The 14,272-nt window shown below is 34.6% G+C and overlaps 1 protein-coding gene across 1 annotated transcript in view; it reads left to right on the forward strand.

Annotated features, from left to right (window-relative positions):
- LOC145242525 (protocadherin-19-like) overlaps positions 1-14,272 on the forward strand; it is a 291,299-nt gene that overhangs the window by 219,872 nt on the left and 57,155 nt on the right. Inside the window, exon 3 of the mRNA XM_080105597.1 lies at positions 7,599-7,722. Within this exon, the coding sequence (XP_079961723.1) occupies positions 7,599-7,722 (124 nt within the window). The remainder of the gene's footprint in view (positions 1-7,598; positions 7,723-14,272) is intronic.

Here is a 14,272-nt window from a genome sequence, read left to right on the forward strand (position 1 = left end):
GTGTTTATACAAACATTAACACTAGGTGTATATATGTATGTATACATATATACACCTAGGGGATCGGACAAAAGGATACCGGAAAACCCCACCAGCTAATTAAAGCAAAAAACAGATAAAATCCCAAATGAATCAAAAACATTAAAAATCACCTTTTATATTTTTATTTTTACTTAATTAAATTTAGGAAAATTAGACACCAGAGAACTAATTTTCGCAAGGTATGAAAATTAAGCATCTACAGAATAAATGTCAATTGAAGATAAAGTTTAAGACCATTCTTAAAGACGATATAGTTTTAAATAGGATTCAAGTACCTCTCACAGAAATATACATATTTTTTTAATATTTACTCTTGTTTGAAAGCAAGTAAGTCGATTTTACGAATTTAGGTACACATTCTAAGGAGATTTTTTCTCGTGTTATCTTTTACAATTATTATATTAATAAAAAAGTTAAAAATTAAAATACTATTACCAGAATTAATTCATCATAATAAATTTCGGTTTAATTATAAATACGTCAGTGATTATAAAATTTTGTTAATAGTTTGAAAAAAATCAATTACTCCGTGATTGTTCGAAACTTGACAGAAATTCGTCAGTATTTAAACTATCGAATAGAAAGCCACTTAAACAGTATTTGAGGTGTAACTCTTAGTTCCCATTTAAAATTATATCCACTGATATAACGATCGTAAAATCTGTTTACAGTCGATTTTATTCCGTACTTGCTTAATGTTTCTACAATTCCAAAATTACTTAATTTTCTGTTGCTAATTTTCCGTTGTATCATTTGATTATCAATTATGTTTGAAAGTATTTTTCTTGACAAAAATGTTTTAATTTTTCAACAGTGTTTGAACATGTAAATTAACTGCTTTCTTTGGAAGATTACCTAGAGAATTTATGCAATTTTTTAAAAACTGTTTCACAAATAAAATAAATTTACATCGTATTTTGATGTTATTATCATTTTAGCTTTAATGATAATTTAAAAACAATACATATTCATCATTAGTAACAATAATGAAAAATTAAATTAAAAATTTAAAACAATCGGTTTTGGAATCTTAAATTAGGGACACATATTTCCGATTCCGATTCCTCCAAAAGTTCCGAGTTTTTACAACGTTTTCAGTATAAAATTTCAGATTTTTTGTTAACTTTTATTTATTTTTTCTATTTTCTATTTTTGCCCGCTCAAAATGCCGCCCGTGACATGTGCCGCTCGTAAAATAGGGACACATTTTTCGGGTTCCGATACCTCCAAAAGTTCCGATTTTTTACAAAATTTTCGGTATAAAATTTCAAATTTTTGGTTAGGTTTTATTTATTTTTTTCTATTTTCTATCTTTATCCTCATAGAATGCCACCCCTGGTATGTTCTGCTCGTAAAATAGGGACACATTTTTCCGATTCCCAATACCTCCAAAAGTTTCGATATTTTAAAAACTTTTCGGTATAAAATTTAAGATATGTTGTTAGTTTTTATTTATTTTTATTCATTGTTTTTCTATTTTCTTTTTTACCCTCTCAAAATACTGCCCCTTTACATGGGCCGCTCGTAAAATAGTGACACATTTTTTCTGATTCCGATACCTCTAAAAGTTCCGATTTTTTTTACAACCTTTTCGGTATAAAATTTCAAATTTTTAGTTAGCTTTTATTTACTTTTATTTATTTTTTCTATTTTTATCCTCACAAAGGGCCGCCCCTGATATGTGCCGCTTGTAAAATAGGGACACATTTTTCCGATTCCAATACCTCCAAACGTTCCGATTTTTTGCAAATTTTTCTGTAAATTTTTGTTAGCTTTTATTTATTTTTTCTATTTTCTATTTTTACTCTCTCAAAATGCCGCCCCTAACGTGTGCCGCTCGTAAAATAGGGACACGTTTTTCTGATTCCGATATCTCTAAAAGTCCCGATGTTTTACAACCTTTTCGGCATAAAATTTCAGATTTTTTGTTAGCTTTCATTTATTTTTATTTATTTTGTTACCCTTTCCAAATGCCGCCCCTTGCACATGCCGCTCGGAGCGGACTGCCCCCCCCCACCACCACCACCGCTCCGCCCTTGCTACGCCACTGTTTATCGCTGATTGTCGGAGGCACCATTACCAGAAAATGCCGACAAGATTTCTCAATCCTTGTTTTAGTAGGTCAAAGTTCGTTAATTGTAGTACCCTGATATTTGAACTTAACACCTGACAATGTGACTAAGCTTCTGGCGAGATAAATAAAACAAGGTGTTGAAAACAGACTCGTCTAGTTGAAACCACTATCAATAATTTCCCCACTCTTTATCTGTGCCTAAACCTTAACGTGGATTGCATGTACAAAGCTACTTTCTTAGAACTGCACGCCTGTAGAACTCTGTTCCGTTTGCCTGCTTTCCAACTGGTCGTCTTCAAGGCCAACGTAAACAAATTCTTGATGAGCCTTCCCCTTAAGTAATTCAATTTACCAAACTTCCACTACTAACGATTACTACAATATAGTCCCATTGGCTACTGTACAGTCATTAGCCCTTATCCGTGAGTAGCCTCCGGGCTTTGAAAAGAGGTTACTATGTTGTAATATATATATGTATATATATATATATATATATATATATATATATATATATATATACACACATACACACAAACACACAGAATGGCCCACTTAAAAGTAGCCCAGAAAATGTAGTAGCGAGGAGAAAGATTCTTTTTATGTTTAAATTACTTGTAGCATTGTTTAAATTACCTGGAAGTGCTCCCCGTCGACATTTATACTGCCGGTAGATCTTCTCTGGTGGTTCTTCTGATAGCGTTGGTAATGTTCTCCTTTAGTTAGTCTAGATTGTGAGGTCGGGCTACTTTAAAGTGGGTCGCTCTGTATATATATATATAGTAAGTTATAAAATATATATGGCAATTAAGCTACACAAAATATTCCACGTCTCATCCACGCTAGGATTCATCAGGCTTATGCGAGGATTTTGTGGTTGTCTCGTGTTTTTATATACGCACCTTCTATTGAGTTTTTAGTTAGCCAATCAGCTTTTTTTAAGGGAGAAAGTTGCTTGCCATCGCATTCGGCGTATTAGTTCATCTGTTTTTTTTTTTTAATTAATGCTTGTTAGGTGTGGGGAACGCGGGACAACCACAAAATACTCGCATAAGCCTGATGAATCCTAGCGTGGATGAAATGCGGAATATTCTGTGTGGCTTAATTGTCATATATATTTTATAACTTACTACCTATCTCTACCTACGTATTGAGTACTGTTGAAGTAAATACTTAAAGTTTACACATAAATTTATACTTTTGTATATTAATTTATGTAATTAAATGAAGTAATCATATATATATATATATATATATATATATATATATATATATATATATATATATATATATATTTACTTAAACTAGTTTTGCCTAAAGTTGTGGGCTTGATTTATTTTTTAAATAAATCATGTCCAGAACTTTACAGTTTGATAAAAAAATAAAAATAGTATGTGATATTTTGCCTCATTTAGATTTTCGAAAAAAATAGACATGACCAAATCAAGAATACAGCTAAAAAAATGGCATGCATTTTTTGCTTCGAATATTTTCTGATTTATCTATATCCTGCGGACATCATAAATTAATAACATACTGATTAATTGATTCCTGGGAATAGGAACATATGTCCCAATAAGTAAGTTTGCCCGCTAACGTAGAAAGACAGACAAAAGATAGATATGCTTAAGGCGTTAATATCCTAGCCGGTTCTAAAGTGACCAGGATGTTGGGGAAGAGGAAAGATATTAAACTTCAATACTTGTGGTTCCGGTTTCGATTCTTGGTAGGGAAAAGTTTATTCATTTCAGAAAATTTTACAATAATTATTATTATAAAGTAATCATAAAATAAATTAGGCACAAGGTCATTCAAAAGTGTAGGGAGAAGGGTGTCTATGGTCATCCTTGTCACTCTGCCTTATAATTGTCTAAAAGCCATTCCTACCTAAGATCCTCAATCACTATAATACCAGAATAACTCCAGGGGCTGTCCTATTAAAAATTTCCAAATCGATTTTCTTTCCTATTCATCCGTACATCTACTAGAAAAAATTTGACCCGTTGGGTTACCCATTCATCTTGTATCAATGAGTTTGAATCATGGAAGAGTGATTTTGCAAAGGCAGTTAAAAATAAATAAAATAAAAAAAAAAATCTTAAATTCATATCTTTCTGCTTACTATCTCTCTGCACCCCCTATCTCTTTCCCAAAGTTAAATAGTATTAATGCTCGTGGTGATATTTCCTTTTGTTCATAATTAATTATTTACATTTTTGTTATCATTTTCTTTTCTATATTTCTTTCGTTCGAATGTTAATAAACACACACACACACACACACACACACACACACACACACACCTCTGAGAGATAGATAGATAGATTGAGAAAAAATTGAAAAAAAGAATACAAGAGAGAGGGATAAAGAGAGAAACGAAAGCCGGAGTCATAAACAATAAAATAATAGTGAGGCATCAAACAGCATACCGTGTGTGTGTGTGTGTGTGTGTGTGTGTGTGTGTGTGTGTGTGTGTGAGAGAGAGAGAGAGAGAGTGATAGATAGAAACTATATAAAAAGATGAGTGATTTGATGAGTTATTTGCAAGTTATGGCTGATTAGACCAATGAAAATAGAAGTTTTTTCAAACATAACTCAATCCCGAAACTGAGAAATATATTAGCATGTAATTTATATGATTAGGTATAGATTGTTGGCCTAAGACCTTTTTGTCCTATATATAGGACAAAAAGGTCTTGGGCCAACAAACATTGATTAACTCAGTTTTAATCTAATAATCGATCTATACCTTAACAATAACTCCATTAATCATTTTCCTAATAAAATTTTATGACAATTTTATGACATTCATATTATTCATTAATACAAACTGAATGTTTTCCCTGTAGAATTTTGTAAAATTTGCAGTATCTCATCTCATCTGTCGCATGGTCTTTACGCGCGTTTCAGACGGTCTGTGATGCGTCCTCGTCAGAAACGCGCGTAAAAACGATTTCAATGACTTAAAAACATTATTAAAATGATCCAAACATAATTCTCAATGAAAAACCAAGACACGGAATAATGAAATAATGTTAAAAAATACACATTGTTGGTGACTACTCCCTTATTTAAATATATATATATATATATATATATATATATATATATATATATATATATATATATATATATATATATATATATATATATATATATCGTTGAACTTTGACCTCTTGACAGCCAAATTTCTTGCCGAAAACGAATTAAAAAGATTTTCTCAAATCTCAATACCCCTTATGTCAAATGTCGAGTCTGTAGACTGAAAATTGAGAGAGTAATTTGGTAGGGAAATGTACACAGACAGACACACACACACAGAGACAATTTCACTTATATATATATATATATATATATATATATATATATATATATATATATATATATATATATATATATAAAATATATTTTAAAAAAAATCGGTTTATAGATACTACCGTTGTTACTTCAGCACGGTACATTTTATTTTGTTCCCCAAGCGCCATTGTCTGCTATTTTACTGGGCCGGCAGTGTCTCCCACTAAAAACTGTAGTTTAATTGATTTTTTTATGGGTGAGGTGGGGGGGGGCATACTTCCGCAGGGCAATGCTGGTACACAGATCCTGAGAGTTATATATATATATATATATATATATATATATATATATATGTGTGTGTTTTTATTCCATTTTCACCCTAAACAAGACACAGTGCTACTTTTGATTATTGGGGCATAAGTTGCGGGGATACTATGTAGGGAGTTGAGCAGCAAGATATCTGTTAACATTCCACTTGAACTTCTGCATTACAGTACAGTTGGGAAGGGAGTTCCAAGGTCTAGCAGTTCTGGGGAAGAAACTATTAGAGTAGAAGGCTTTCTTACATCTAGGGATCTCTACTGTGTAGGGGGGGGACTTTGCTGCTTGTTGGGTTCATTGGGTTTATTTACGTCGAGGGGGTACAAGGGCTTGTAGTTTGTCAGAGCATTCACCATTAAAATACTTGCAGAACAGGCAGAGAGATGCAACATTTCGTCGATGGGACAGAGGTTGAAGTTGAGATGACAGTTTAGGACCTATCAGGTTGGCGACTCTCTTTTGAACCTTGTCCAGAAATGAGATACTAGTAGTAGATGCACCAGTCCAAATACTCCATAAATGGGCAAATAGTGGCTTGTAGAGGTACAGGATACTTTCAGGCGTAAGTAACTTTCTATCAAGGTAGAGAGAGAGCTCACCTTCTTTGCAGTGGCCCTGGCAATGCTTTCAATGTATCTGTTCCAACTCATGTTCCCTGTAAACATTAAGTTGAGAAGTTTGAACGAAGTACTTTCAGGTAATGTATCTTTAGCCATAACTATTGGTGGTAGAGAAGGTTTCTTATAATTATTGAAGGAAACAAGCTTAGTCTTGGCATAATTGAATGTGACCATCCATTTTTGTCACCATTCCAGTACAGATTTGAGGTCTCCTCAAGTGTTTCTATCATTTCCTTAGATATGTGTTCATTTGTTTTCCCCCTGCGTCTGTTATAGAGCGTGGTGTCATCAGCAAATATATCTGAAGACCGGCAGAAATTGTTATCCGTACACTGATAGTTGCGTAAGCATGAAACACTTATGTCTGTAGATATAAAGAATAATTATTATTTAATTATACACACACACACACACACACACACACACACACACACACACATATATATATACATGTGTGTGTGAAAATATATTTTATTTATTTATATTTCCCTTTTCATATATATATATATCCATCCTTATTTAAGAAGCAAATGTAATTACAAAGCATATAATGAATAAATGATGAGTCAAGGGCAAAATAGATTCACTGATTGATATAATAAAGTGAATGATTTTGCGCTATAAAACAGGTGCTGTCAAGAATTGTGAGTTTCAATGAATTAAAGGAATAAATTGTAAGATGGTCAACATCATGAAATTTGGAATATAGACTTTTGTCATTGATTCATTATATATACATATATAATAAAAACGTCTCTCTACCTTTTGATTTACTGTATAACTGTTTAATGTCTTTCTAACCTCCATGATGCTATATTTTTAACTTTGGTGTCGATTACTCGTGCTGATGATTAGATCTGATGTCAATAAAAAAAAAAAATATCATCTCAGAAACGAACGTACATAAAATTGTTGTTTATGTTGAATTTATGGGTCGTATGTAAATGATCTTTCATAAATTTATTTATTTTGTATCTATATTATATAGAGATTGTCTTTTAGTTGCTCAGCCAAGAGGCTGATGGTGGATGATTTGGTGTAGATACTTTTTTTTTTTTTTAAGTATATTAGAACCTCAGGTTGGTATAACTACCATTTCTGTATTTTGACTACTGTGCTGTACTGGCAAATGTTTCGGTTGCGTGTTTCTAGAGATTATCTTTTGCTATGAGTTTTCAAAATCTAAGTTTTTTTTTGTTTTTTTTTTAATTTTTATTTTTTACTCTCTGTTATTTTTCTATCTGCAGGAAATCGATGGCGAAGAAAGAGACCAACGCAGATTTATGCTGACAAACTGTCACAACAACTTGGTCTCCTCCGATACAGATGACGGCTGGAGCGATGGAGACGCGGCCAAATCGAAAGCAGCATGTAAGTTAATGAAAATTTTTTTACCAGGCTTGATTGAATGTTGACTGCTTGCACGTAATAAGCAATAACACTCGACGAACCACATCTTTAACAGAGCCAAACAAACGGTTATGTCCCACCAGTAGAAAGGACTATTGAAGTCTGTACGATTTGCAAGCTACTAATTTTAATCTTGGTCTGTATTTCTTTGGATGCTCAAGAAATAAAGCGTCGTGTCACACTTGGCTTATCTTGTTATGTAGCTTTAAGGAAGAATAAGTTATTTGACCAGATGTAGTGCGTTGGCTCCAAATTAATCTAGAGATTATTATTATTATTATTATTATTATTATTATTATTATTATTATTATTATTATGAACTGACTTCTAATTGGTGCGAAAATTACTGAGCCCCAACTTTGACTCTCCAACTTTGAGCCAAACAAAACTTGCAGACCTTCAACTTTAACTTCCCACCTCTTAATTAAACAGTTGAGGTCATTCTCCACTTAAATGATGAACAATTACATCGGCGTTACAAAAATTAAAATAATATCTGAAATGTATATATAAACATATTCCTTTTTGCTAATACAACATCTATGTTTATATATTTTTTTTTTTACAAGGTGGTCACCACTTATCAAGGCCCGGAAGCCACTCGGGGATAAGGGTTATTGCGTGTACAGTACGCTAGTGTTGAGATTTGATAAAGTATCTTACTTAAGGGGGCGGTTCATCAGCAATTTGTTTATTTTGGACTTGAAGACATCTATATACATATATATACATTTTGTATATATATATATATATATATATATATATATATATATATATATATATATATATATATATATATATATATATCGAGTATACATGCATATATATGTGTGTGTGTATGAACATGCATATATATATATATATATATATATATATATATATATATATAAAGATGCATACATTCATACACATACATACATACATATATATATATATTATTTCATGCATTTACATAAAAAATATATTCCTTTTTGCTAATACAACATCTATGTATATTTTGTATATATATATATATTTCGAGTATACATACATATATATACATACATATATATTATTTCATGTATTTACATAAAATTTTATGCATCTATTTGCAGCATTTACTTCGACGGCGTTCAATGCATAAGTAGAGCTAGGTTATAAGTTTTTAAAATATACATAGCAATAAAACTACACCAATTTTTCTACGTTTCATTCTTGTGAGGATTTGTCAGGCTACTGCCTGATGAATCCTCATAAGGATGAAACACGGAAAATTTTGTGTAACTTAATTACTATATATATTTTTAAAACTATATACATATATTTATTTATTTAATATATTATATTAATATTTATTTAATATATTATAGAAGATCAGAATAGCATCGGTACTGTCGGTTTCAAATCCAAACAAAGAGGACTTATAGTTGATTTTCCATGCTAGACTCTCACTGGTATCTATTTATGTCACAGGCTGATAATAATCAAACGTATGAAACCAAATATAGGTTCATTTTGTTTGAATTTGAAACCGACGGTATCGATGTTGTTCTGATTTGTAATACATAAATAAATAAATATTACGCTCTTATGTTTTAATTGTTTTTTTTTTAATCGCGTACTCTGGAGTATTTCCTACTAATTTTACACACACACACACACACACACACACACACACACACACACACACATATAATATTTTCTTTTGAAAATTTTTATTTATTTTTTACCTTTATTTTTTAAATTTATTTTAATACTTTTTATTTATTTTCTTATGGAACTCTATATATGGAACTCTATATATGGAACTCTATACATGTAACTCTATATATGTAACTGTATATATGTAACTCTATATATGTAACTCTATATATGTATACGCATAAAAATATCTGTCTGTCTTCCCTCTCTATATAGAGTTAAATCCACTATATCCTGATCCCCAGATTTTTTTCAAATTACACATTTTAACGTTATTTCTTTGTTACTTGTCTTTTTTTTTTTTCCTGAAAAAGCTCACGCAACAGTTGAGTGAAACGTTGAATTTTAGGTCTTCTGCTTCTCGTTTTTAACCCATATTGTCAAATTTATTTCATCCTTTATTGTCTTAACTATATATTAAGACTAGCCTGAATGCCCGGCGTTGCCCGGGTGTTTGGAGGTATGTGTTGAGAAAAAAAAGTCGTAGTAGGAAGGCAGGCTGGAACCCGTACCGCGAAGGAGGAAAAGAATGTGAAAGAAAAAAAGCAGCGTCTTTGCTGTTGCGTCCATCGCCAAACCGGAAGTGACAAAGGTTTACTCAATTGAAAAAAGGGGATGACTTTCGAAAATATCGGCGAAAAAAGCGACCTCTCCCTGTAGAAAAGCGCCCAGTTAAGGGTGAAGGAATTGATTTTTTTAGCCAACTTTTCGATATTTGTCGCCCAAAGGGTCGAGCTTCAAAACGATATCAATCTCATGAAAATCCGTCATCTCTATCGAAAGTTTTAGGCTGACATACATACATACATACATACATACATACATACATACATACATTTAAACAGACAGGTGAGATTTATATTATAGACTAGCCTGGGTGCTGGGCGTTGCCCGGGTGTTTGTAGGTGCATGTTGAGCAAAAAAAAAAAAAAAAAGAGTTGTAGTAGGCAGGCAGGCTCGAACCTGTGACGCAAAGACAGAAAAGAAAGTGGAGGTGTGTGTAAGGGTATTGGCTGAACAAAAAAAAAAGAAAAAAGAAGGAAAATTGTGAACGCAAAAAAAAAAAGAGGTAGTAGGCAGACAGGCTTGAAAGATGAAAAGAAAATAAATAAAAAAATAAAACAACGTGACGCGTTATCTGTTGCATCCATTGCCAAACCCAGAAGTGATGTAGGTTTAAATTAAGGCTAGAAACTCGAAAAGAGGGGATGACTTTCGAAAATATCGGTGAAAAAGGCGATCCTTCCCTATAGAAAAGCGCCCAGTTGAGGGTGAAGGAATTAATGTTTTTAGCCAATTTTTTATGTGTCGTCCGAAGGGTCGAGCTCCAAAATGATACCGATCTTGTAAAAATCCTACGCCTCTGTCAAAATTTTTAGGCAGGCAGATATGATGATTGCAACATCTTGTCAGACGAGTGCCACTCCCTCAGATACTTAAAGTCCATGAGCCCAAATGCCTGAGGGAGTATCTATACACAGATGATGTTACAGAGTCTTAGCTTTGTATGACAACTAAGTCTCTCTCTCAGTTCAAAATGTTGAGATCCAGCAACAAGCAAGAGTAAGATAGCCAGCAACAAGTTAAACTGCAGACCAGCTTAATGCGGGTACTGGTCTCCCGCTTTATGGTTTTTTTAAATCAGAGATTTGCTTCTCCTAGAGAGGTTGCCTTCACTACGGCTTACGGGAGCCCTCTCCACCCCAACACATATATACATACACACAAATATACACAGTGCTAGTTGACCGTTGACCCTGAAAAAGGGTTCATTCGCCCTTTGAAAGGTCTTGTTTTTAATCCTTCAGGGAGACTAGCCGCCCTCCTCATCAAACAACTCTGGTGGGGGAACCAGTTTAGTCGCCGGTGACCCGACCATGAGGCAGGTAGTACTGGGTTACATGGTACCAGTAGCATATGACATGACCTGACCACAGGCAGGCAGATATACATACATACATACATGGTGATTGTCACTTCTTGACAGAAGAAGACCATCTTTCCCTTGATTGTTTGTTGATTACTCAATCATTTTCATGTATTTTTGAAATATATATATTTAAAAAAAAAATTTTTTATTTATTTTTTTATTATTTAAATTATAAACATATATACACTTATACACACACACATATATACATGTGGAGACGTGATCAAGATGCATTAATTCCTATTTTCTGTGCGAACGAAGGTAGCTCTTCAGACCAGCCCTGCTCTTACACAGTCTGTTGCACACTTAAACTGAGATTAAGGGATGTCAACTGGTGCTGCTTTACTGTGGACGCTCATATGACGCTTCAGGCCTCCACTAGATTTACAGACCACAGAGCAAACAGAACATCTGTGCCCTGCAATGTTTTCCCCATCAAGGAAAGATTGATCTGCATGTGATCGCTTGTGGCTAGCTAGGCCAGCTCCAGATAAAGTCATTTTACCGCATAAATCACAGGTGTAGTTTTGCATGACATCCTCCGACAGACCTGATATAATCTGACAGATTTTTCTTCCGGATATCACGCTTCATTTTTTCATCCTCATATTTTTTCTTTTCAAAAGGAGCGCCACTTTTTACGATCATTGAAAGCACTTTCCCAACTGAACTCGTCAATACCAAGAGTTTTAAGATTATCTTTGATGTTATCCTTAAAGCGTTTCCTCGGTTTATGTTGTGGACGCTTTCCTTGTGTAATTTCACCATAGAACAGGCGCTTTGGCAATCTATCGTCCTCCATCCTTGTCAGATGTCCAGCCCACCTCATCTGGTTGCGTATAATCAACTTCTCGATACAAGGTACATCAGCCCGCATGAGAACATCCATATCAGATATAAAAGTGCTCCACCTGATGCCCAGAATGTGTCTCAGGAATTTCTGGTGCACTCTCTCCATGACTTTTATGTGTCTACCATAAGTTGTCCAGGCCTCAGAAGCGTAAAGCAGGGATGGTAAAATACAAGATTGATAGACACTGATCTTTGTATGAATAGTTATACCCCTGTCAGACCATACTCGCTTCTCTAAGCCACCAAAAGCCTTAGTGGCATGCTGTATCCTACAGTTGAACTCAGCATCCAGGGTTCCATCTCTGGCGAGAGTACTACCCAGATACACAAATGTGTCAACCACGGCAAATCTCTGGTTGTTGACAAAAATATTTGGTTCCACATACAAACTACCGGGTGGAGGTGTAAACATGACCTTAGTCTTTTTAAGACTAATAGTAAGCCCAAAAGACCCACAGGCCCCCGAAAACAGCTCCATGATACCCTGCATATCTCTCTCATCATGGGCCATGAAATTGGCATCATCCGCATAAAGCAATTCATGAACCACGTGCTGAAAGGTCCTTGTAGAAGCATGGAAACAACGAAGATCAAAGACCCTACCTGTGGTTCTGAAACGCAAATAAATGCCTAGAGAGCATTCCCTAAAGGCATACGATAACATAGTTGCAAAATAAATTGAAAAAAGTGTAGGTGCTAGGATATCACCCTGCTTCACACCATTGTCAACCAATATGGGTTCCGACAGGCATCCGTTGAAGTTCAGGCAAGCCTTCATGTTAGTGGGGAGCTCCCTGAGTAATCGTAGAAATTGAGGTGGGTATCCCAACTTCCCCAGAATTATCCATAGGGCACTTCTGTTCACCGTATCAAAAGCCTTAGTCAAATCAACAAAAACCTGATAAAGCGGAACACGGTGTTCAGTACATTTCTCCTGCAACTGCCGAGCAGAGAAGATCATCTCCGTGGTTCTTCTGCCCGGACGAAAGCCACTTTGGCTTTCTGGAACGACGGATGGACAAATATACTTTAACAATCTATTGAATAGAACTCTTGGAAAATACTTTGCCAACTGCTTCCAACAGACTTATCCCACGATAATTTCCACAGTCAGTCCTGGGCCCCTTTCCCTTGTACAGTGATATAAGAATTGCATCAACCCAATCCTGATGGACGGGAATATCCCTCCAGACATCAGTGATAAGATGAAGAATTTCATGAACAAGTTTATCACCTCCATGTAAGAAGACTTCCACCGGAATACCATCAAGCCCTGGAGCCCTCCCAACGTTCACTTCCTTGATTGCATCTCTAATTTCATTCTCAGATGGGAACACAGACATTTCATGGATAAGCTTTTGTTGTGACAAAAATTCATTGATGACGTCCTCATCAACATTAGAGGGGTTGTCAAAGAGATCAGAATAATGCTTGGTCCAACGAAGGAGAATCATGTTAGGATCGTTTATAAGGGCAATTCCATCACCTGAGAGTAGGGGAGATGTAGATAGTGTTTGAGGATCAAAAGCTTTCTGGATTTGGTTGACGAGTTTAGCCCACCACTGATTTTTCATTTGGCGGAGTCGCTTTTGAAGAATATCCTTGTTTATGTTAAGTGACTGTCGGAGGGACTCTCGACTTCCATGAGAGGCAGACAACATCTTATGGTGCAACTCATTTTTAGCACTTAAGAGTTGAGTAATTTCAGAATCATTATCATCAAACCAATCCTGATGTTTAGATTTGCGGAAGCCAAGAATATCTACACTTATTTCATAGATTGTATTTTTAAAATGTGCCCACGACCGATCAAAATCAGCAGAATTAACTACAGATTGAAGCTTTTCATGTACACTTGGATCAGCCAGCCTGGGCACATCAACCTACCTGGGAATCCCAACACCACCCAACCTACACTTCCTCCTTATACAGACTTTCAACTTTCTGCGTACCAAAAAGTGATCTGTGCCGCAATCAGCTCCATGCATAACACGCACACTACATACGTCCCGCAAATCTGCCTTCCTGGAAATAATGTAATCGATCAAG

Source organism: Euprymna scolopes, chromosome 21 (genome assembly GCF_053919585.1).
Source record: "Euprymna scolopes isolate OS-2025 chromosome 21, ASM5391958v1, whole genome shotgun sequence".
NCBI lineage: Eukaryota > Metazoa > Mollusca > Cephalopoda > Sepiida > Sepiolidae > Euprymna > Euprymna scolopes.